A 26,222-nucleotide genomic window follows, 5' to 3' on the forward strand; every position below is an offset into this window, starting at 1 on the left:
CTTTTTTTTTTTTTTTTTTTGAGATAAGGTCCTACTTGTCCTAGAACTCACTATATAAACCTGACAGGTAGAGATAGCTGTCTCTGCCTTCTAAGAACTGAAACTAAAGTCATGTGGCACCACAAAGGGATATTTTTTTAAATTCTCAAAACATACACATACTCACATACAGAGAGATGGCTCAGCTGTTAAGAGTGCTTGCTGGTCTTTCAGAGAACTGAAGTTTGGTTCCCATGCCCCGTATGTCAAGTGACTCATAACAACCTACTAATTTCAGTCAAGGGATCCCACATCCTTTGCTGCTCTCCATGAGCAGGCACATGCACAAATACATCACCAAATAAATCTTTTTGTTAAAAAAATATCAAAGCAGCTTACTTAGTATAATGCAAAAAGAGCAGTAGGCATGGTACTAAAAGTGCCTATCTCTTTTAATCATCCAGATTTCATTTAAATGTCCACTTTCACTCCTACACCTTGCTGAAAAGAAAAACTAACTCACATCACTCACTGTCCTATGCAAACTCATAGTTGATATTTTTTGCTGATGAAATTCCTCTGGTGTCTTTTAACATGTTTACCTGTTCCACACATTTCCTAGAAACTATATTTTCTTTTTCATTTATATGTAAAGTTTTGTCTGCATGTGTATCTGTGCATTTGGGTGCCTGTTACCCTTGGAGAACAGAAGAGGCCTTCAGATCCCCTGGGACTAAATTATAAATGGTTTTAAGCTTCCATGTGGATACTAGGATTCAAACCTGGGTCCTCTGGGAAAAACATCAGCCAATGTTCTTAAAACTCCAGAGTCATCATCTATCTAGCCTCTTATAAACTATTAAAACTAGAAGCACAAATCTTATCTGTGTCTCCCCTAATACTTCCCCAAACTCTGTGTGTGTGTGTGTGTGTGTGTGTGTGTGTGTGTGTGTGTGTGTGTTGTGTGTTTTTTAAGAATTACAATCCTTGGGGTTGGGGATTTAGCGCAGGGGAAGGGCCGTTGCCAAGGAAGCGCAAGGCCCTGGGTTGGGTCCCCAGCTCCAAAAAAAAAAAAAAAAAAAAAAAAAAGGAAAAAAGAATTATAATCCTTGGCCTTGCCCATGCCAGACAAGCATTCTACCACTGAGCTACACACTCAGTCCTCATTTCTTTGAGTGTCTACTTCACCAACGGAATTATGTAGTCTTATTCACAAGGATCAGTATCCAATGCTATTTTTCTTTGCCACTGTTAAATGCCTAAATCTATTAATGCCAATAGTCTATTGTTCCCTCACTCATTACACAGAATATTATTTATAAAGAGGATTCAGAGCATAGCTTAATGGTAGAATGCTTGTCCAGCATGTACAAAGCCTTAGGTTTGATTCCTTCCATTACATAGAAAAACAAGCTTTACCTGACTCCCTAAAAATGTATGTTATCGGGGGTTGGGGATTTAGCTCAGTGGTAGAGCGCTTGCCTAGCAAGCAGAAGGCCCTGGGTTCAGTCCGCAGCTACCGGGAAAAAAATGTGTGCTATCTATGGGGCACAGTACAGTTTGATCTACGTATATGCTGTCAAAAGATCAATCAAAACCAGATGTGGTAGTCCACACCTTTAATCCTAGTACTCCAAAGGCCAGATGAAGGAATATAGCTCTGAGTTTTCTAAGCCATCCTGGTCTATATAGTGAGCTCTAAGACAGCATTATCAAAGATACCCTAGGAGTAGAGTTACAAATAGTTGTAAGCTACCATGTGGGTGTTAGGAATTGAACCTGGATCCCTAGAAAACCAGTCAATGCTCTTAAACTCCTGAGCCAGGCTGGAGAGATGGCCCAGTGGACAAGAGTACTGACTGCTCTTCCAGAGGTCCTGAGTTCAATTCCCAGCAACCACACAGTTACTCACAACCATCTGTTATGGGATCCAATGCCCTCTTCTGGTTACGTCTGAAGACAGCAATAGTGTACTCACATACATAAAATAAATAAATCTTTAAAAAAAAATTCCTGAGCCATCTATCTACCCTCTCATAAATTAAAGCTAGTAAAATAAATACCAAATAACAAATAAATCAAGGCCATACATATATATTCATTAACTCACCCTCATGAACTTCCCTATTTAAAAAAAAAAGTATGAATACTTAAAAAAAACTATTCTTTTTATTTTTTGGTTTTGAGATAGGATCTCACTACATAGCCCTAGTCAGCTTTGTAACTCAAGAGATCCCCCTGCCTTTGCTGGAACTAAGGACGTGTGTGTCACCACTTCCTGCCTTAAAAATCTATTCTTTCTGGGCTTAGCACTGCATACCTATAAATCCCCAGCACTGAGCAGGCAGAGGCAAAAGGCCAGTTCCAGGCTAGTATAGGCTACATGCCTGTATCAAATACATGTGAAAGGTTTTTAATTTTTTTTAAAAATTATTTTATTAAAAAAAATATTTCGCTGCTGCTGCTGCTGTTGTTGTTATGTATATATGGATGGTGGAGCCCATCCATGCTAATTGAACATGTGGAAGTCTGAAGACAACTCTGTAGAGTCAGTTCTCTCTTTCTACCCTAGGTTCTGGGGACTGAACACAGGTCATCAGGCTGAGAGATTCGGTTCACTCGCGTTATTTGCTGTAGAATCTCTCTGTATATCCTGAGCCAGCTATGAACTCTACATTTCTTCAACTGTAAGCTCCTGAATACTAGAATTATTAGCTTGTGCCAGCATATATGGATTCTCATTTTGCTTTGCTTTTTTTCTCCATTATCTGGTCAAGTGAGACAATTTTTTGTATTGTCCAGGTTCACTTTGACTCCTTGGCTCAAACAGCCATGTGTAGTAGCAATTTTGAAATATACCATACATACAAATGCAGTCACCATCCAGTGTAATAGCTAATTCTACAGTCAATTACAAATTTATAGCCTTTAATCAGTATTTTGCTGCCCCTACTTCAACAACCCTATCCCCATTAGAACCTGTTACCTAGGGGTTGGGGATTTAGCTCAGTGGTAGAGCACTTGCCTAGCAAGCGCAAGGCCCTGGGTTCGGTCCCCAGCTCCGAAAAAAGAAAAAAAAAGAAAAAAAAAGTTACCTACCTTTCTACTGTTTCTGTGAAACTGCTGAACATAAAAGGGTGTGTTACACATGTGTTTGATATAGTAGATGTACACATCTGTGCATATGTACACGTATGTGGCAGTATATGTGTATGTGGATGCCAGAGATTGGAGCTGCTTTCCTCAACGATTTTCCACACTATCATTGAGCCAAAGTCTCTCACTGAGCCTGGATCTCACCCATCTGGCTAGGCTAGCTGGCTGGCCATTCTGTTCCAAGGATCCTACTACCTATACCTCCCTGGCCTGATAGTGACTTTTTTAGACTCCACAGTTAAGTGTGACTACACACAGTATTTGTTCTGCTTGCATTAAGAATAAAGCACAGGTGGGGTTGGGGATTTAGCTCAGTGGTAGAGCACTTGCCTAGCAAGCGCAAGGCCCTGAGTTCGGTCCCCAGCTCCGAAAAAAAGAAAAATGAAAAAAAATAAATAAATAAAGCACAGGCAACAAAAAAACCAAAAAAGACAAAAGCAATCATATAAAACTATAAATAGCAAAGAAAATTATCAGAGTAATTGAAACAATTGATAGTGGCTAAAAATATTGTAAACCATACATCCTAGAAGGGACTAATATTATGTCAGGGCCTAAACTCAAAGTAAAAGAGCAAATTTTAAATTTTAAAAATGAGCCAAAACTCTGAACAGTTATTTCTCAAATAAAAGCCAGATGTGGTAGTACCCACCCCTAACCCCAGCACTAAGGAGGCTAAGACAGAAGTAAAAGTTCAAGGTTTGGGGCTGGAGAGACTGACCAGAACTTAGAGCATTAGCTGCTCTTACAGAGGACACTGGTTCAGTTCCTAGCACCCAAATGGTGACAGAAAACACTTATACACATAAAAAGTAAAAATGAATGAGTCTTTAAAATGTTCAACTCAACAAAGCCATCCTCAGCTATATGAGACCTTTTAAAAAAAAAAAAGAAAGACAAGTGTATGAATAAGTAAATAGGTACTTCCTTGCTTTCTGGTATGACAAGTTATTCCAAACAATGCCGTATTATTTCCTATTCCAGCTTTGGAATCAGCATTTTCATCAGGATGCTCTAAGCCTCCAGTCCTGTCCCTCATGTCTCTCTTGACAATGGATCCCTCTATAGCCCCATCCTATTGCTTCACTGAAGAGATACCTACTTCTTTTAGGAAAAAGGGCATTTTAAAACCAGATGGGGGTAGTTCATGCCTGCAATCTGGACACTCATGAAGCTGAAGAGGATTGCCAGTAGGCTGAGGGCCAACCTGAGCCACATAGTAAGTTCTGAGCCATTCTATACAGAGTGCAACCTTCTCTCAAAAACACCAAACAATGATAATTAAAAAAAAAAAAAACAAAAACTTTCAATTGCTGAAGTATACTCTCAGCACAAATCTCAAAAACTGCCATATCATATACTGCAAATGCTGCAATACTGTCTAGAAAACAAAAATATTACATAGCTGGTTAAGTAAATGCCTGTTTTAGTCTAGTAAGAATGTTCTATATCTATAAACATTTCATAAAATATCAATTAACGACTAACCTTTTCAAAGTGATGAATTGCCAGCCAAATCTCCCCTTGTGCATTGAAAACACAGCCGAGATTACTCCAGGCTACAGCAAAGTTTGGTTGCGTCTCAATTGCTTTCAAATAACATGCCTTAGGAGGGTTTAATGAAAGAAGACGAGAGGGGAAGGAGATAAGGGGAAAGGGGAAAATTTGCAAAGGGGAAAAAAAAAAAGATTGGGGAGGGGGAAGAAGGTGATATCATTATTTCTTCTCTGACCAGCCAAAAGTGACCCTGCAGCATAGGCTCGCTTGCGCCAAAACTAATGCGCTGCCACAGCTGGCTGCTCCTGCGCCTGCGCCACCAGAACCCAAGTGCAAACCACCATGTTCAGTTCGGCCAACCAAAGAGCAATCCTCATCCAGGGACTCAATCTGGGAGGTTGGGTGCTACTAACACTAATGCCAGATTCCTCTTATCTGAAAACCTACACGGCTCTAGCGATCGATGATCAAGAGGACAGACACATGAAGTCTAAGCTTCCCCAGCCCACATTTCCCAAAATGTGTTTTTGCAAAGTGCTAAGTAAGACATCACAGGAAAACCAAAACCAAAGCAAACAAACCAAAAAAAAAAAAACCCAAATTTCATAATCAAGTAAAACAGAAAACTATAAAACAAGTTTCTTAACCTGGGTATGAGGGAACAGACCCGTAATCTGAGCACTAAGGAGGTGGAGGCAGGATGGTCATAAGTTCAAGCTCATCCTCAGCACAAAGTGAGCTGGAGGGTGAGGATGAGACAGGTAAACAAAGGTTCTTTTTTTTTCCTTTTTTTTTTTTTTTTTTTTTTTTTTTTTGGTTCTTTTTTTTGAGCTGGGGACTGAACCCAGGGGCCTTTGCGCCTAGGCAAGCGCCACCACTGAGCTAAACCCCAACCCCCAAAGTTTCTTTTCTATACAACTTTCACAAGACTTCAATCTCTCATCATGCATTTTATCAGAAAAGCAAAAAGTTGGGGGACCTGCTCCTCTTAACAATGTTCTTCCTTCTTAAGAGCCAAAGACATAAAAAAAATCTTTCTGCCAAGTCGGTCATTATCCTTTAGGCTTTAAGTTTCAGATTCATAACACCTCTCTTCTGAGGAGGAAGAAAATAAAACCTCACATGACAGGATTGCACCTAGGTTGAGGTCCCTGTAATGCGAGCGCAAACATCGCTGGCGCCACCTAACAGCATCGCACTGCGCAATCGCTGCGAACTGCTGCGCTACATAGAACACCCCTAGACGCAGCAAACGGCCAACCAGATCCATTAATCTACTAGACAGGCCCATAGAGAATATTTACTTAATGAGATTAGTTGGACTCAAGGTACGTTAAAACCCAATTTTATCCAAAAAGGCTACAGAATAGGACTGAGAGAGCCAGTCAATCAGATTACTCATCTAGTCAACCGTTCACAGGGGCTCATTCGCACGCAATGCGCATTAACGCTGCGCAGCCTTTGCGCTACTGCAGGGTCACAGCGCATCATCAGAAGAGCAGAATGCTGCAATCCAAACAAAGAAGAAAAAGGAAAAAAAATGAACAACAAGAAGAGTTAGAAGCTTTTACTAGTAAATTATCTAATAATTTTAATATCTTAATTAACTTTTACTTATTTTTGACAGAATTGTGGCTATAGTATAAAACATTCTTTTACATAACTTGCTTGTAAATAAAATTATTTTAAGCTGTTTCTGAAGCCACAAGACAGAAGATTCAGGCATGGAGGCAAATTGTTTTGCTGTGGCAGTTACAAACCCGTTACCATATTTCTCATCATGTGACTTTTCGCTGCGTTCCTTGCTGGAAGAGGAGGAGGAGGTTGTGTGTCTGCCCTAGATCCAGGCCTCGAGCTCCCTTCAGCGAGGCACCTTACGCATGGAATAGGAGGTTTCACCCACCTGAAACCTTCTAAATACAATATCAATGGTGAAAAACCAAAAACAAGAGAGAAAATAAAACAAGATCATTAGTAAAAGTTCAACAAAGCAATTGAAATTCTTTGGATGTCTATTACATATGGGAATGAGGACAGTCTCAAGTCTGTAACATGGGAAACATGCAGAAGGGAGAGGGTTAATCAGGGCTATTGCATACAGCAGGGATTTTTGCTGGAAGAAAGGCTCTTCACTTTCTACAAAGACAACTTAATTTTGATTCCATCTACTAGGAATATATGCTGGCTTGAATTTTCAAATGCACTGATTACAAAAGAAACACATTGCATTTCACTCAAGAGTATTTTCTGATTTACTAAGTTCTCAAAAAAAAAAAAAAAAAAACAAAAAACAAAAAAAACAGAATGACATTTTTCAAACTAGGTGTCTCCAGAGCTCTGAAATAAAGAAGTCAGCAACCTAAGGCAGGCGCAACGTCTCAGCCTAAACCGATGTCTAAAGCTGCAGTGAAGTGCAATTCATGTTAGCTGTCCGCTTGGTGGGGGTGATAATTGATAGGAGCATATCAAATATTTGTTCTAGAAATTACCAATCGCTTTATCAGCTAAGATTGAAATTAACATAGTCCATCAGCTGGAAACCTACATAAGGTTAATCCATAGTGTTGGCAGAATTTATGAAGTTATGCACTTAAAACTAGTGCCTTTTTAACATTAGGTGGTGCTGAAAAGCCTTCTCCCTCCCTGGATGAGCAGTCAAACAGACAGCTACGCTGCGCATACACTCCACGCATTAGCATGCGCGTGGGGCTCAGAGCAACAGGTGGGAGTTTCAGAAGCATTCTGGTTTCTCCCCACTCCTCACCCCTGCAGCGCGGTTGCGTAAGGTGGCTTGTAACAAGACAACTGCATTTATAAATTTAATTGTAAATTATTACCAAAAACTTTAATTAACCCAACCTGGTGTTCAAATTCATTATTTGGAAACACAGAATGCTAAAAGCCACCTTTCCACTTCGGCAAGTTTTCTTTCGATCAGTCCATTTCCCAAACAAACCAGCTTTGTCCTTCTGACTTTTTTTTTTTAAAGGAGGTGGGATGGGGAGGAATAAAAGAAAAGGAAGTAAGGAAGAAAAAAAAGATAGACAACTAGGATTGGGGAAAAGGGGGAAAGGAATTTGGGGAGGAAGTGGGGACAAGAGGGGCAGGATGTTCCAATTATTAATTTGCAATATTTTAACAGCCTTTCTTCCACTGTAAAGGGGTGAGGAAGATGAAGGGAGGAAGGTTAAATAAGAATTTTAAATGCCAGTATTACAGGGTAACATTTGGATGAAATTCTTCTCCACTTACAAGCCACAAAGGACTTAGAAGAGCAGCGTTTTCAATGGCACCTGCATCATATAGGCGTCTTGAGCCAAATCACAGGCACTCTGCTTGTCACTAGCAGGCAAGCCTCAGATTTGAAGGAATGTTATTGATTCCCACATAAGATCATGATGGAGCCCATTGTTATTAAAGATGATCTAACTCAGCAGAAAGGCTCCACACAATGCTCTTGTTCTTGCTTTACCCCCAGATTTAGAATAGATTATGCCAAAAGCCTGCTCCTGCTCTAGTCTGAGGCAAGTCATGCCAACAGTTTTTCTCAGTTTCATAGGACTATTTTGTGAAGATAGCTCAATGAAGAGTTGAAGACTTGGCAAAAGGTACAGGTTTTCATAACTAATGCTTAAATGTGTTCTAGCAAACACCTACCTTGGCTTCTTCCAAGCGACCCAGGGCTTTGAGCAGGTTCCCCAGGTCACTGCGAACACAGTACAAATCCTAGAAACCCAGAGACAGTATTATTAATTATACTGCTTCCTCATCAAAAATATCCCAACATCACATTTATACACATAGCTCTATCATTTTAATGTCAATTAAAAGCAGCACTTGGCAAACTTAAGCATAGGCCCACAATTCCTCATCTTTCTATTTTCCAGAAAACCGAACCTGAACGTACAAACATTATTTACAGAATTGATTCCTCTTCTTAGTATGAATACTATCTTTAGCTGCTCAGATATAGATGTGTTTTGCTATCAGCTGCTGCTCCAGTTCTGGCTGAGAAATATGTATGTACTGTCTAACATACTTTCAAATGCATTTGGTCTCATCAGTTTTCAAACACAAGACTACAAGACCTTTAGAGCCTCTCTCCTCTTCAAACACACCCTTTTGGAAAGAAAGATTGAATATTTATTCAACTGTCTTATTCAAGGTTATGATGAATCACTCCTGTATCAAGGACCAAAAATTTTCCACAGTCAGGGGGAAAAACAGTGCTCCACTTAGCAAGTGATTATCTGTCAACAAATCAACCCTTTGGCTCTCAGGCTTATTTAGAAACCTTGACTTCATTTCATGCCTAGGCAGAGGGATTACCATCCAACCACAGCCTCAATCCTGCCACCTGCCACTAAATTACTCATTAGTATTAAGTGCCATCAGAGCCGAGTGGGTGAATAATGAAAAGCGGGTGACTCTGCCTTTTATTAGCAGCTCAATTGTGTTGCTAGTCCTGTGACTTACCAGTCCGTTCAACAGTATGACAAGCTCAACAGACAGTAAACTTAATTTTTTTATTTGCAAAATCTGCTTTTGTCAGTGGAATTTTTTTGTCTGTCAACAACAAGCAGAGGGATGGCAATATAAAACATATTTTACCATTCAACCTTGTCATGTGAGGGAAAGAACCTGTTAAATCCTACAAAGAACTTCTCCGCATATTAAGTACTCCAGCAACTGTATAATGGGTTTAGAATCAGTTAGTTTTACTGATAAGCTGTTTCCGTGCTGTACATTGTCAATTACTAGATGAACCAAGAAGTTTGCCAATAAGGGAATGGCTGGCTAAACTGGGACAATTCCATGATCCACCTTCATTAGTGCTGTCCCTCAGGCAGTGTGACTGATGCTTTGGAAAGAGTAGGCCTATCATCTCACAACCTTAAGCACAGGTTGATATCAATCCACAAAGCATCAATGTGCCAGGTACAGTAGCATGCACCTGCGATCCCAGCACTTGGGAAACTGAGGCAGGAATCATGAATTCAAGCCCCTATCTACACTCCCAAGTGTTATCATACTGAGTTCCAAGGCAGCCTGCACTACAGAATCAGACTCTAAATAGGTGAGTAAATGAATGAATAAAATAAGCAAAGAATTCACAGGCACTATTAATCTTATTACAGACTATTCAGCTTCTGTGACACCTATTTGTATTCTGAAAAATAATGAATTTCATAATCTTGCTATCTACTTTGTGTAGGTTTCCTCCTTTGAATCTTAAAGGTAACCCTGTGTTTGTCAGGCTATGTTTAAATATCCAATCTAGTGTATTTATACGAGCTCCTTCTACTCCTTAGTGGGTGATAAGCATCTTTAGATTTTCACCAATTTTGTATGGCTGAAATATCTATTTCTGAGCCATAAATTTCAGAATCACCACAATAACTAAATGACTAGTAGCTCTATTTTTTTAAAGACTTATTTATACATTTTTAATATATATGAGTACACTGTAGCTTTGAGTACACTGTAGTAGCTATCTTCAGACATACTAGAAGAGGACATCGGATCGTGAGCCACCATGTGGATGCTGGGAACTGAACTCTCAGGACCTCTGGAAGAGCAGTCAGTGCTCTTAACCACTGAGCCAACTCTCTAGCCCCTTGGCTATATTTTTAAAAGATTTTTTTATTATGAATATGGGGTGTGCACGTCACTGTAGGTACTCTTGGAGGCTATAGGTACTGGATTCTCCTGGAGCTCAAATTACAAGTGGCTCTAAGCCACCTGACATGGATGCTGGGATAAGAACTTGGATCCTCTGGAGGAGTGGTATGTGCTCTTAACCGCTGAGCCATCTCTCTCAGTCCCATCTATGTATTTTTACCTACTGTTATATAATTTACAGTTAGTTTCTATAAACTTTTTTTAAGATTTAGAAATTAGTTTATACCTTTTCCTAATTAGTATTGTATTTAAAAACCTCTCCATCATCATTTTCAAGGTTAACCTAGCTCTCTCCTCAAAGAATAACTCTATATGGACATGTACTAACATATTTCATATTTCTTTCTCTCTTTCTGTCCTTTCATAATTATGCCTTGCTTCATACTGCTATACATGAGCTATATAAGCTGCTAGTGATAGTGAATTTTCTCCACTTTATAGATTGTCTTTTTTTTTTTTTTTTTTTTTTTTTTTATTAACTTGGTATTTCTTTATGTACATTTCCTGAGTGTTATTCCTTTCCCTGGTTTCGAAGAAACATCCCCCTTCCTATGGGTGTTCCTCCCACCTCCCCCATTTGCCGCCCTCCCCCTGACAGTCTAGTTCACTGTGGGGTTCAGTCTTAGGGACCCAGGGCTTCCCCTTCACTGGTGTTTTAATAGGATATTCCATTGCTATTCTATAAACTCTTAATCGGATGATTATCTATATTTATTTTTATCATCCTCATCCATCACAGCATACTATAACAAAAATAGATTATCTTATGAACTAGCAATGTAGGTCAATTGGTAGAAAAATTAACTCACATGTCAAAGGCCCTATGTTGGCTCTCCAGAGCTCTAAAAAGATGAAACTATAAATAACTTCATGGTTACAGTGAAATACTAAGTCCACTTTAGGACTTAGGAAAAGGCAGAACAAATATTAAGTAGAAGAGCAGGGTGGCAGAACAGTTGCCTGGTATGCAAGGCCCTAAGTTTGATCCCTAATCTCAAATACAAACAAAACAACTAACTCTCTTTCAGTTGGCATTCACTTGTCAATAATCCCAGCACTTGGGCAGTAGGAGCAGGATAATCAAAAGTTCAGTCATTCTCAGTTATATAATCAGTTCAAGGCCAGCTTACACTAAGTGAAAATCAGTCTCAAACAGCAAACCAGTATCGGCGAGATGGCTCAGTGGTTAAGAACACATGCTGTTCTTCCAGGGCACTGAGTTCAATTCTTAGCAGCCATATCAGGCAGCTGTAAATTGCCTATAATTCCAGGTCCAAGTTATCTGACACCTTCTAGCCTCCAAGAACACTACAGTCATACATACATACACATAGCAGTATTTTAAAAACCAAAATATAGCAAACATAACCATAAAAGCCAAAACTAGACATGCATTCATGTGCATATATGTAATAAATAATGTCAATATAATACAATAAAGTTACAATTCTCAAAAGAAAATCCATTCAGAACCCTGCAGCAGATTCAGCTTTATCTGTCAAATCAAAATAGTATCTGCTAAGAGAATCACTTTGCTTAAACCTGGCTCGTTCTGCCCATCCCTAGTTACTAACTTTCATGAAAACCTTGATTTATAATATACCTAATAGCAAGGAAAAAAATTAAACAACATTCAAAGGAGAGATTTAGGCTGGGCCTTCATAGCCTTAACAAAGGAACAGGGTATCAAAAACAAGGAAAAAATATGATAAAGGTAAAGAACCAGAAATAAGGTGTTCTTGTATCCCTCCCTAATATAACAACTGCTTCCCGATTTGCTCTTAACGCTTCACCTCTAGACCCCCTTAACATTCCTCTACATACGTACACATTGAGGAAAACCAGGCCGATAAAAACCTACAGTGCTTCTCAACTGCCTCTCAAATTAAATTCAAACTCCACAGCCTCTATTCTTTTGAAATCTTCCAATTGACTCTGCTCTACTACACTCACTTCTTGTTACTACTTGACTCAGCACTTGAGCCTGGTGAGTCTACTTGCTGTTTACCTTCCTACAGAATGCTTAGGTTCTTAGCGGCCTCTCAAGAGAACCTTCTGATTAATACTCTCCAACAATAATCACCCAAGGAGCTTACATCTTTTTTTTCTCCTTTATGGGTCAGGTCTGTCTCACATGATAACCCCTCCCGAACACATTCCCCTACCCAGTTCCTCACCAAGCTTTCTACACAACAATCAGCACTTGAATATTTAAATGTGACCCTCACCAAACAACCTTAACAAAAAGCAGAGTGGAGAGAAGTAGGAATGAAAGGTTTTCTCATCATTCAGCTAGCTAGGACTCTCACAGCAACAAAACCAACAGGACAGTAATACAGGGTGGGATGTACGCTCTCAGCACAGTGTATCTATCTACCATCAAAGCAGCTTCTCAACAGCTTAGCAACAGCAATTCAGGCTTCCAGCCATCATACAAAGGAGAATTGTATGCATAATTTGTAAATGAATTGGCAAGTATGGGCAATTCTAAGAGAACACCAGAAGAACCAGCACCTTAATATGACAAGCTGAAGTTTCAGCCATAGAACATTACAGAAGACAGATCCAAAAATAAAAAATATCAAACAGCTCTAACTTCTATAATCAAGTCAGGAACTAACTTTCACATTGGTGCATCTATAAACTTAAAAGAAAAGCACTGCTGAAAACCAGTAAAATGAGCCTGATACTTTAATTTTTCACTGCTACCAAACCAAAATAACCTGAGTTTAACTAATTTTCAGACTGCAAACAGTACCAACGATTCTAGCCCATGGCTAGAGTAGCAATGCATACAGCAGAAAGAATGCACTGTAAGGAACAGACTCAAAACACAGGCAGCGCTGAATTGACAACAGGCATTTGACAGGAAGTTTCATCTAGTTAGGATTAGATATCCTAAAAATGTAAAACACAACCACTGTGGTGTACTTAGGTGAGATCCGGACAATTCATACAGCCCTTCATTCTTATTGTTCAGAATGGAGAGATAAAGAAGCACCTCCCCCTACAAGAGACGCACCAGTGCAAGCAACAAATTGTTTAGTACTATCTTGCTTCTTTGGAAGTACATGACACTAAGTTTCATTAATAGGGAAGATATTTAATAATATAAACTATATATAGCATATATTTAGAAAGTAGCATGGCTTTGTCTCTCATTTTAATTTTCCCTTCTCAATAGAATCCTGCACTATATTGTCAGCAAAGTTAAAACTGCTCTATTACACAGACAAGCAAGTAAAAACCTGAGCCAGGGTCCTGGGGATCTAGCTCAGATGGAAAAGTACTTATCTAATGTGCAACGAAGTCCGCAGTAAACTGGGCATGGTGGTATACTATATAGCACCATCTCAGTACTGGGCAAGCAGGGGCAGGAAAATAAGTTGTTCAAGGTCATCCTCAGCTATTTAGTAAGTTGGAGGCCAACCTGATGTACATAAGATCCCCTCTCAAAATAAATTAACCGAGTAAAGTTAACCAAGATTACAACTATGGAGGCAAGAGAGCAAAGCTGAAGTTTGCATAGTCAACGAGTAAAGGACTGATGAAACCCTGATTACTAAAGGAAAAGAATGTACTATCCTGTGACAACTGGGCACACACAAAAAAAGACTTGTACCTTAGGAAGAAGCAAGTCCAAGCCCCACACGGAGGACATTCAAGGTTAGCAGTCTAAAACTAAAAATTACAAATACACTCTAATTTCAAATATACACTGAATATTTGAAAGAACACACGAATTACTTTCACTGTCTCCAAGTCTATGCAATTTGTCACTAGAAAAAAAGCAATGAATAAAAAGCACTTTTTATATATGAACTCACAAACAAAAGCACCATGTAGTTGAACTAAGGTAGCCATTAAAAGGAGCACTTGCCCTGACTCAGTCTATACATATCAAAGAACATCTATAAAGTTAAAAGAGCCATTCCAGAGTGATTTTTACCTTTTTTGAAATAAAAATAGGATTTTTTTATTTTTCAAAATTAACTTTAAAAATAATTGCTAAAAAGATATTAAGATAAAAAATGATCATCTGGAAAACTACTAAAATAAGCTTCAGTTTCCTAAACTATAAAATTGGAGTCAAAACTCAGGCTTTTTATGTCTAATGCTTTCCAGGCTGGCTCAATGGCTGCCTTGGGGGCAAAGAGGCCTTTTTTTTTTTTTTTTTTTTTAAAGCTTTTAGCTTTCATTTTTCATTCATGTCCAAATTTGCTTTGATAATTCAACTTCAAGTTTCAACATCCACTTCACCACTGCTAACTAGCTATGTGATCTCAAGAAAGTTACATAACCCAAAGTCTACTAGGGGTTTTATTATTGGCAAAACTAGAAATAATGCCATCTTCACCAAAGGATCATGGTAAAACTCACTGAGGCATTTTTCTGAAGCAGTAGTGTCTGAGCCTGTAGAAGACTTTTGATAATGGCAGTTGAACCAGTTAATCATTAAGCACTTCCAGGGTGAGTCCACACTCCATGTCAACTTGAGACCTCAAGTTTATGCTGCCAAGACCCATCCCTATGCCTACCACTTACCTCTTAAAAGCTTACAGCCATTCTCCCTTCAGTACATCAACAGTTTCCTGGGCAAGTTTTACATCCCTGTAGCTTTTTTAAATTTAATTTTTTTGTTTCATACACTATATTTTGATCTTTCACAGACTCTAATACTTGTTCTCCGAAAACGCATGCGACTTTAGATTTAAGAAGAATTAAAGAACTAATTCAAAGTCTGGTCTAGATCTGCAATTACCCAATTCTACTACTTGTAAATATATTGGGGTGGATGTATTGAGAACATTTTGTAGTCTAGATTTCATGTCACTAATATCTAGTACCTTTAAAAAATTTTTAGGGGTTGGGGATTTAGCTCAGTGGTAGAGCGCTTGCCTAGCAGGTGCAAGGCCCTGAGTTCAGTCCCCAGCTCCGAAAAAAAGAAAAAAGAAAAAAAAAAGAAAAAAATTTTTTATATTATAGATTAAGACCTTTAACCCATCATTCCTTAAAAAATCAATTAACTGCTATAAATACCCAAAGTTCATCAAAACAGCACACAAGCACACAAAAATGTGTCTTAAGCTATAATTAGCATTACAAAAAAAATTGATGGAATTTCTTATAAAGATAACTTTTATGCTTTTTAACTTCCTAAATGGGATGGATTTTTTTTTTTATGTCATGCAGACCAAGTCAAAGCAATTTCATCATTTCAAGTACATGAACATCTCTCTCAACTCTTGACTATCATGAAAAAAACTATTATCTGAAATATCAAATGATGCTTGTTTGTTTTCTGGATTGCTGTGAAAGGAAAACTAAGAAATGTTTACTTACAGGATTGTACTGAAGAGCAGAGACGTATGCTTGCACTGCTCCCTCCATGTCACCTGCTGCTACCAGGCTGCTGCCAGGTTAATATAACTATCAATGAAAATCAGGCTTGAGCCGCAGAAAGCATGTCGATAATATCAATTGCTTCCTGCAATTGCCCTCTTTCCTTGTATACATTTCCCAAATTCGAATAGGCTTCTGCTAGAAGGGGATTCTGTTTAATTGCCAAGGTGCTAAAGTGAGCAGATCTGAAAAAGTAGAAAGTGTTGGTGCATGGATATGCGTGTTAGAGAAAAGGAGGCATGGTCATATGCAACTTAACAGTTCCTGAACATCCTGTACTATGAAACATTATCCTTTAACTAGCACACAAGAGAAAAGTTTGAAAACTAAAACTTTCCTTAGGTGAGAGTATCAAGATTTCATATAAGAAATCTGATTCTTATGTAAGAAAATTCTTATTAGAATCTATTACCAAACTGCCATTGTATAACATGATCATTAAGATTAAAAAAAAAAGTGCATGTCTCGTTTTCCATTTGTTGGCAAGATTTAAAGACACAGATCTATGAATGCCTAAGTATGCCAAAATGATAATTTATTAAAAGATCCACAGCACAAATTCTTCTTTTGATTAATTCAATTAATTAGCTAAAAGCAATAACAATTTAATGAGGGTTATTTCCAATCTGCTACATATGCCCCTCCTACCAGAGTCCCTCAAGCTGACGGGTCTGGATGCTCAGATGTACACTAAGAATAATTACCTGAAAAGAATATAACCCAAGTGATAGAATCTGGGAGAAAAGACCCTAGTCATACAGATAATATGCTCGCCCCCGCAAAATGGGGAGGGGGTGGGAGGGTGAGGAGAACTAGCAGCTAGGCATGCCAAACGTGAGCAAAAGAGCCTGTGTGCATTGGTGGCTCAGATGAAACCCAGCACTGAAAATCTGTGAAGTTCAAATATTTAATTATCGTTTTTTAAACTCAGCACCAAGAGGCAGGTTACCCCCACATCTCCTACCTGTCCAGCCTTCGACACTGGAAATGTATAGATGAAAGTAATAAAAGAACACCAGTATTGTCAGGCTCTTGTCTCCAGAGCTGCATGCAGTGTCTCTCAGCTGCCTCAAAGTCTCCTGCCTGATATTCCCGATGTGCCAACTCAGCTAACCCTTGGAAGGAAAGCATACGTTTCGTTGGTTCTGGAGAATCATCAAAACATTTGAGGGAAGGAGGGGGAAACAAAAAGTTAGAAATGCAAACCAAAAAAAATGGAAAAATATGGTAAATTAAACTTAAAAGATGAAAATGCTTGAAACTATGTAAAGCACTAGAGTGTTGTGCAAATTATTTAAAACCCCAGTCTACAGAATTGATTTTTCAAATTTGCCCATTATTAATGCTCCCGTTTCTAAACCCCATAGTAATATTTACTTCCAAATGAGATTCCTTTCTTGCATTGTATACTTTTAATCATAAATCATAGGTAGAGTCACTAAAGTCAGTAAACTAAGTTAGGATACTGACACAAAACATTAAACATGAAATCTGCAAAAGTTACAAGAATTTATTGTCAGAATAAGCCAGTGCTAACAATACTTCATCTCACATTTCAAGCTGGACTGTATTCTAACACTCTCTCAGTGTGGGTGGGGACACCAGGTGTCTCTTTAACTCTTTATATTCCCGTCCGTGAGTTTTACAGCTTCCTTTTTTAAAAAAGCCAGCCTAAGGGAAAACGGCTGAGAGTCAGAGCTACTTTTAAAGCAGCTGATAAACAAGATGAGTTAGCAGTCAAGGGCTAAAGCATTAATTGGGTTCGCCAAACATTTTAAACAAAGATCCAAATGTTGTTCCTCTACTGGAGAGGACTCAGAAGGAGACCAAATTAGCTAAATCCCACCCACGTTGCCTTACATTTTCTGCTGTGTTCATGGCTCTTACTGGAAGGATTAAGACATTGAAAAACAACTCTGTTATTCAATAACCAGGGCAACGATCTACAATTGGGAATACCTTTAAAATGCTGCAATATAAAACGCGGGATAAAATATAACATAATAAATAAAAAATGCTTCTGTTCTGAGGGGCTTGGTTTAGTTAATATAATAAAAGCCAAAATTCAGGTGCATGCCTAAGGCTCAACTGTAAACATTTATCTTCGCAGTAATACATAATTAGGAATTCAAGGATAACACTCTAGTCTATATGGTTAGAATGGGAAACCACAGACCTAGTACTTAATTTTAACCAAGGTCATGGAGACAAGCTCAAATTTGAGCCACACTCTCCCATACCAGGGCAATTTCCTAACAGAATGCACAGCTAAACACAAAAAAACCCAAAAGACCAGAAAGATTTGTCTCCAAATCTGAAGTTGAAGCTAGATCAACTAGAAAACTACATTTTAGACAAGAACGTAGCACTTTCTAGCTCCTAAATTTAACACATTACCTGTCACTTTTCAAAGTCGCTTATCTGCTCTTCTAATACTGGAAATGACCGTTTCTTCAAATAAAGTTAACAATCGGAAAAGGCAAGCTCTTACAAAAACCTAACACAGAATCTTAAATTTTTGAAAATCACTCTGGGAAAACGGGAGGGTTGGAGATCGGACTATTATTGATCCCATCCCCGTCAATTACGGATCAGATACTATTTTAGAGTCATCTATTTATCGCACAATGTTCAAAATCGACAACTAAAATCTAGACAGTGCAGAACAATAAAATAACCTCTGAGGGAACCTTAGAGCGCAGTCTGTTCCCCACTCCCTCCACGCCCCAAAATAGCCTCAATCTGGAAAGGCAGTTGAAGGACACTCCTACAATTTGGTTGTTTTCTTATTTTCTGTAGCAAAGGCTTGGAGATGAATCGTCGAAAAGGGGCAACCGCTTTGCACTTGTGCAGCTACACTCCAGGTGCTTTACAAACTCTTCAAGCAATGATGGAAACTTAAAAAAATGCACACCCTATGAATAAAGAGCTACTAAGCTAAAGAATAGGGATGAAAACCCAGAGGCTGCGGCGGAGGAATACATGAAAAGTAACACAAAGAAGAGAATTAGGAGGGCAGGCAGGGTGGTCAACGCAAAGCAACGCACTGAGGTGGTTTCTTCCCTGAGGATAAGAAACGACCGTCGGGCTGGCGTGCTCACAGAGGAAGGGTGTGGTTGCAACAAGGGAGGGTGGGGGGGATGGGGGACGAGGTAGGAAACTCGGGACTGGGGCAGCGGGTGCAATTGGGAGATAGCTAAGAGAACCCCTGGAAATTTCCAACCTAAATCGGGGCCGCTCAACCAAGAACACCAGAAGGCGCTGCCCCGGCGGGGCGCGGGCTCAAGTAGCTCTTCTTGAAGCTACTTGGAAGCACAGAGAGGAGCTTTCGCTAGTCATTACCTGATGCAAAGTGAAGCTAGGATTACACCGAAATAGCATCCCCGCCCTAGACTGGCAGAGGGGAACCAAATGTGGCCAAAGGAGAGGGGCTTTGGGGAGGAGGTGGAAGTACACGGGAGGGAGCGACGAGCTGAAATTGAGGGAGAAAGCAGTTGCGATGGAGACAGACAGAGCAGGGATTCCAATGCAGCCCGTTCCAAGACATACTAAGCACGCACGTGTGCTCTAGAGTGGTCCCGAGAGACGGCTAGAACGCTGACGGGATAAAGCAACAACAAAAAGCCCCAAGCAAGCAAAATCCAAGCAAGCAACTAAGAATGCTTAACGGAACAGACGGCAGCACCAAACCCGATCAGACAGCAGTAGAACTCAAGAGAGCTCAGTAATGCCACTGATGTAATGGGGATGGTTAGAAGGGAGTGATGAGAGATACAAGTCGGCGCCAGACCCCAAAGGGACGTCTGCCAAAGTAGAATGGGACACTAGTACCTGTGCTGTCGGCCACGTTGCCCACGGAAGACGCCATCTGGAGCTTCTTGAGATAGAACAAGGGGATAATTGACTTCTACTGCCGCCACTACTAACAAGAATGTTTCTAGAGGTAGCAGAAAAAGGGCAGCAGCCAAATCAGTGTTTTGGAAGGCTTAGGGGGTGGCAGAATATACTGAACTAGAATCTTAAGAACTCTTGTTAGACATCTACCTCGCACTGTCTTGAAATGGCGGCGACGGCTCCTCGACCGAAACAACACAGGCCGGAACTACTTTCTGTTACAATCAAGTGCCCCGCGGAGGTAGCGCGTAACAAGACTACCGACAAAATGACTGTAATCAAAGTCACTTGCTCTTACGTAACCTTCCGCCCAAGGTTCATTGCGACAAACATGACTATAGAGAGCGCATGCGACAACCCCGTCTCAGCAACTCCGGGTTAAGGGCACCCTGTGGGGCAAGAGCCTGCAAGTTTTTAAGAGCAAGGCGGAAGGGCAAAAAATGCCCGTCGATTACTTTTTTTTTTTTTTTTTTTTTTTTTTTTTTTTTTTGGCAAGCGCTAAAGTGAGACTACTACCTGGTCAAGGATGTCGATGTTATTTGGAATGTCAGAGCGTCTAGAAAAGTTTAATTAACTACATTTGAAAGAAAATGGGTAGTTTACATGACCAACGTGTTAGTTCTAAGCAAATAAATGCGAATATTTGCGTTTCAGAGACAGAGCTGTTCAAAACGGTGGTGGAGCCGGTTGCGATTTGAATGCTTTTTGATTCAGACTCCACCCATGAATTTAAGTACTTTGATGAGAAAAACCGATACTCTCCATGAACTGAGTGAACCCAAAAGTGTTCGACATGTAGCCCGAAAATTCAAAATCATTTGTGAGATTCGGGAGAATAACCGGGTAAATGCTCAATTATTCAGGGACCGGCTAAGAGTTTGCATGCCAAAAGCAACCACAGAAATGTTAAAGAGGATTCGTTCTCCTCAAGATTCCTGATTCTGAATTGTGATTTTGTTTCCCCAGCATCGTTAAGGTATGTGAGTGCTGCTAAGCGTAAGGCAACTCAACAATGCTAAATGTGTTACTTTGCTTTCTGCCTAAACCACACATCTACATTGAATTTCAAATAGCCTTCCTTTGGCAAAACAGCTCTTAGGATTCTCTTGTGGTTTCAAGTCCACCGTTAGGACATTTTTGTCAGATTATTATTAATTTACATCTCCTGCCTTGTTCCTAGAAAATTTTACAATAGCTCATCACATCACTAAGTGATTATTACAAACCACTGGGGACTACAGTTAGATCTCTTAGAGCCTTTCTGTTTCAAAACTCTTTGATCTAGGGAAAATTAGTGAGCTTGTGGAAAAATTTCTGCTGTCTAGCCCCTTGGTGAAATAAGAAATAAGAAACAAGTCCTCAAAAGCTGCTTCAATTTCTTGAAATCACCAAACAACCGATGAACTACGGATTATGAATGCAGAGAAAGTAGATAATATTGTTAATTTCTTCTGCCCCCACAGAATCACAACTTCTAGTAAAAACGAAAGTTCACCATACAAACTCTCCTGGACATTGATTGGCCTTATCTTTTCATTTGCTATACCTGGCAAGCCCCTCACCTACCAAGTGCTCCCGCCTTTGGTGAATTCACTCAGTTTTTCCACATTAAGAGCAAGTGTCTCCGATTCTACTAGCAGATGTTTAGGCCTTCTTGATTAGTGCATGGCAGTTAATTAGGAAAACTCGTTCAATGTCAGGTCAGGCTCCCAGTCCGACAGCTTTGACGCATACAACACTGGTCTGGGTCCCTCATCTGAAAGAGAAGTCTCCTGCTGCTTTGAAAGACTTGATAGTGAGGCTCACATAGTGCAGGAAGAAAGCCTCCAATAATAGTACCTTCCAGCATACCTTCTTCAGCCAATAAATTAACACTTACTAAAATCTCTTTATTCAAGGTACTGTGGCAAACATAAAATGAAAAAGACAAAATCTTTGCCCTCGAGGAATTTCAAGTCTGCTTAGGTAGACCCAAAATGTTGCTTAAGAATAATACAGAGGATTATTTTAATGGAGACCATTGGACTCTATTGTCTGGAAAGGGAACTTCAGACTAGAGGGGGGTCTGACCATGGCATAGACTGGAATTGGGCATTGTGGAGAACCTGGTGCTTTTGTGCTCCTTTTAATTTTTAACTTCTAGTTACTCCTGTTTTCTTTTCCTTTTTTATGCAGCAATTTGAAATGTGTAGTCCTTAATAAAACACACCAACTGCTTCCCTTCTGATTCCAAACTCTGCTACTCTAATACCATTTACTGTGTAATAGTTTCCCATTCCTTGTAGCATCCCCCAGAAGCCCGTTCATTTAAAGCGCATTTTTTGCAGCAATCCCATGAGCGCTGGAGATGTGCACCCAGTTGCAAACAGTGGAAGACTGTCCCAAAGGAGAAATGAAGCTGAACAAAATACATTGACACAGCACCCCAGGCTCTCCAGATGCGTGGGGATAATATTCTAAAGCCCCTTGGATTCGGTAACCAGTCACAATAAAGAAAACTGGTCTTGAAACCTCTCAGAAAGAAAGAAAAAAAACTTCCAAAAATATTTTAATATATTTATTAGGTGGGGGAGAGGGGCGGCAAGTGTGCCACGGTGTGCATGTGACCATATGCGTGTGGAAGTCAAAGGAAAACTTTGTGGAATTCTCTCCACATGTGGGGGTTGAAGGCAGGCCACTAGGCTTGCACAGCAAGCTCCTTTGCCAGCTGAACCATCTCACTGGCCTCCCCCATTTTTTTTAACTTGGAATAACATTAAAGAAAGTCAAACTGGTCTGTAGTAGTATAACCAACATAGCCAGTGAACTTGGGAAATGAGAGTTTCTAATTTGGCGGCTGCGGGGAAGAAAACGGTGGCCAGCTGGAAAAACAACTGGGAAACCGGGAGGAAAAAACAACACAGCTGTAACTTCTAAAGCCTTATAGATACATTAGGAAAGGTAACTTTCTGCAAAACAAAAGCGGAAAGGCCTGGGGAAGGCACCCTCCTGAGCTCAGCCCAGGGGGGAGTACTTTTCCTTTCAGGCGCCAGTAGTCTTTAAAGCTGTGAGAAAAATAAAGATGTTAGGGCTCAAAGGCCAGTTAGGTCTTCCCTCTTCAATTTATCACTTGTTTTCTTGATCTATAACCTCTATGATAAGGCGCATAAAAATGAAGGCAAAACAGCACCTGATCTTGGTCCTTTGGGCCTGGAATCCCAGCACTTCCGAGGTTCAGGTGATCCTCCTGTCTCCTCCTAGGGCTACATAAATGAGTTCCAGATTAGGCTGGATTTCAATGTGGGATCCTTTTCAAAAAGAGAACAAAACAAAAAGTGAGAAATCAAGACCTTGACTAGTCCTTCCAATCCAAGTCTACCATGTAATCTTGTCCAAAAAAAGATATTCACAGTCTACAGCCTGAAACGTTTACAAAGGGGCGCGGGGGGGGGCGGGGGGGACTAAATCCACTGAGAGCTCCGGATCTCAAAATAGGGACTTGAGTCTTCCCCTTAAGGCTATGTGCCTGTGGTACTATTTTCTGTGCTTATGGATAAGAGGCTATTGTCTGCTCAGTTCGTCTCTTCCTGGTTCTTCTCAAGTGGGAGCAAGCTCTTCCCTCAAAAAGAGAATCATGGTATATTTATTTGCAACAAGAATTGTATTGCAGAGCCCTGAAGTGAGTCATGCTGGCCCACTAATCTACCTCCCACTACCTCCAATGCAGAATGGCAAATCCAAAGGAGCTCTGAGGGCTCTCCAGCTCAAAGTCTGTATGTTTGAAAGTAGGTGTTAACCTTTTAATTTTGAGCCTGCTCTCTTCCTGTGATTTCAGTGGAAAGGGGTGATCATATGACACTTCCTGAGGGGCTGAAACTTGTAGAGAAAAGAATAGACGTGGGGACAAATGGCACTAGAAGACAGACGACAATAGCACAGATGCTAGATAGTTCTTTTGTTGTTGTTCTTTCTGGGTGGCTCTGATGAATATTAGTTTTTAAGCTTGAGCTTTAGTGTCCATGGTAAGCACTTCACAGTAGAATGGAACACTCAAATGGCAGATTTGGTTTTTATGAACAACCAGATGTAGGACAATTGGTTAATCTAATTGAACATTCAACAAGGGGCTCTAGAAATAGAGCTTTTTGTTATTCAAGATCTACTTTGTCTGAATGTAAAATTCCTCTGTTGGATTGATCGATGCAATATCACTGTTCATTTGCATTCTATCAACATATCCTAATAGACTTATTTCCGAAACTACCTCACCAAAGTGAAGGATTTTCTAGCACTGCTGAAAGATTATGGGGGGAAAAAACCCCTGTACCTTTCACTTTGCGATTTTAAAAAAAGAGATTGAAGCAGAGGTAACAAACTTTCCGTGCTCTAGAAACCTTTTGCTGCTATACCTATTTCAGTTTTATATGGGAAATTTTAATCGATGTTTCGAGGAACACATTGCTTTGATATGGTTTCGGCTCTTTTTTTCCTGAGACCTGTTCTCTCTGTGTAGCCTGGAACGCACTCTGTAGACCAGGCTAGCCTCCAACTCCAACTACCTCTGTCTCCCAAGCGCTGGCAATAAAGGTATGTGCCACCATACCCAGCTGGCTGTTTTGGCTCTTTACGGAGGAAAGTCTTACGATATTAGAAGTATGAACTATCATTCAGGAATATGCAGAACAAATGATACAGATCGCTATATTCTCCTTTATTCACCCTCCTGGTCCTTTCCTCCTCCACCATGATATTTTTTAATTTGTTGAAAGCACATTTCATGGGTATCCAACCAGAAGTTGAATAAAAAATTTAAACTAAACATTGTCTCTTTTAGGTAGCCATATTTATTTATATATTTTAAGACAGGGTTTCTCTATGTAGTCCTGGATGTTTAGGAACTTGCTATGTAGCCCTGACTTGCCTCAAACTCAAAGAGATCCTCCCGGTACTGACATTAAAGACTTGTTCAGGGTTGGGGATTTAGCTCAGTGGTAGAGCGCTTGCCTAGGAAGCGCAAGGCCCTGGGTTGGTCCCCAGCTCCGGAAAAAAGAACCAAAAAAAAAAAAGACACCCAGGCTATAATAGTCTCTTTTTGTTTTGTTGGGGAGTTGTTTGTTTGTTTATTTGAGACAGGGTTTCTCTGTGTAGCCCTGGCCGTCCTAGAACTAGCTCTGTAGATCAGGTTGGCCTAGAACTGTAGATCTTTATCTGCCTACCTCTGCCTCCTGAGTGTTTTTAATAAACAGAGCCTAGGCAGGTAGTGGTGGTGCACACTTTTGATCCCAGCACTCAAGAGGCAGAGGCAAGTGGATCTCTGAGTTCAAGGCCAGCCAGCCTGGGTTACTGAGTGAGTTCTAGGACAACTAGAGCTGCACAGAGGAACCCTGTCTTGAAAAACAAAAATTAATTAACTAAATTGAATTTAAAAAATAAACAGAGAAGGGTTGGGGATTTAGCTCAGTGGTAGAGCGCTTGCCTAGGAAGCGCAAGGCCCTGGGTTCGGTCCCCAGCTCCGAAAAAAAAGAAAAAGAACCAAAAAAAAATAAATAAATAAACAGAGAATGTTAGTACCTACTTGTAATCCTAGTACTTAGGAGGCAGAGGCAGGAGGATCAGGAAATCAAGGTCTTTATCTATGAAAAGCCAGCCTGAGCTACACAGACAGATCCAGTCTCAAAAATAAATAACACACTTTGAAAAGTTGAATTTTGCTGTACTTTCATTTTCATCTATGTTTTGTGCATTTTTAAAAATAGCTCTACATTTTAAAATCTTGCCAATATGATAAGAAGTATCAGTGATTCCAGAGTTAAAGGATAGAGGCAGCAAGTTAATTGCAAGTTCAAGGCCAGCCTAGCTTCTAGTGAGTTACAGGCCAGCCCTGGTACACTGTAAGATATTGTCTCAAAAGATACAAATGTATGCCAACAAAATAGCAAATGCTGCTTTTTCTGCTGTTAAACTGAAACAAATGAGCCCAAGGCAGAAAAACAACATGAATTACCTCCCAAGAAACCTGAGATAGCTCTACAGGCTGAGGCAATGATGGAGGGGGATTCCAGACTAGCCTGAGCTATGGTGCATACCTTTAATCCCAACACACAGAAGGTAAAAGCAGGCTCTGAGAGTTCAAGGGTAACAAGGGTAACTTATAGCAAGTTTCAGGCAACCCTGGGCTACACAATGAGAGTATTTCAAAAGGGGGCTGGGGAGTAACGGTGGCATTGAAGAAGTGGCTCAGTGGTTATGAGCATGTATTGCTTTTCCAGAGGTCCTGAGTTCAATTCCCAGCCCCCACATCAGGTGGCTCACAGCCATCTGTGTAGCTCCAGCCCCATGGGCTCCAACTCCTTCAGCCTTCATGAACACCTACACACATGCACACTCGCATACACAGAATATTTTAAATGTAAATGCATACGTAGATTAAAATTTTCAAAAATAGTTCCTGTTTTTTTTTTCTTTTTTCTGGAGCTGGGGACTGAACCCAGGGCCTTGCGCTTGCTAGGCAAGCGCTCTACCACTGAGCTAAATCCCCAACCAGTTCCTGTTTTTTAAAATTTATTTATTTATTTTAAATACGAATGTAGAACAGGGCATACAGATGGTTGTGAACCACCATGTGGTTGCTG

General features: G+C 40.0%; 1 protein-coding gene across 1 annotated transcript in view; it reads right to left on the reverse strand.

Moving 5' to 3' along the window:
* The window catches only part of Ogt (O-linked N-acetylglucosamine (GlcNAc) transferase), a 42,495-nt gene extending 22,689 nt beyond the window's left edge, over nt 1-19,806 (reverse strand). Inside the window, 7 exon segments of the mRNA XM_032889331.1 lie at nt 4,624-4,740; nt 8,290-8,358; nt 15,658-15,725; nt 15,728-15,793; nt 15,796-15,902; nt 16,682-16,832; nt 19,549-19,806. Of these exon segments, the coding sequence (XP_032745222.1) occupies nt 4,624-4,740; nt 8,290-8,358; nt 15,658-15,725; nt 15,728-15,793; nt 15,796-15,902; nt 16,682-16,832; nt 19,549-19,585 (615 nt within the window). The 5' untranslated portion in view covers nt 19,586-19,806.
* Between the last annotated feature and the right edge of the window lie 6,416 nt (nt 19,807-26,222).

Source organism: Rattus rattus, chromosome X (genome assembly GCF_011064425.1).
Source record: "Rattus rattus isolate New Zealand chromosome X, Rrattus_CSIRO_v1, whole genome shotgun sequence".
NCBI classification, from domain to species: domain Eukaryota; kingdom Metazoa; phylum Chordata; class Mammalia; order Rodentia; family Muridae; genus Rattus; species Rattus rattus.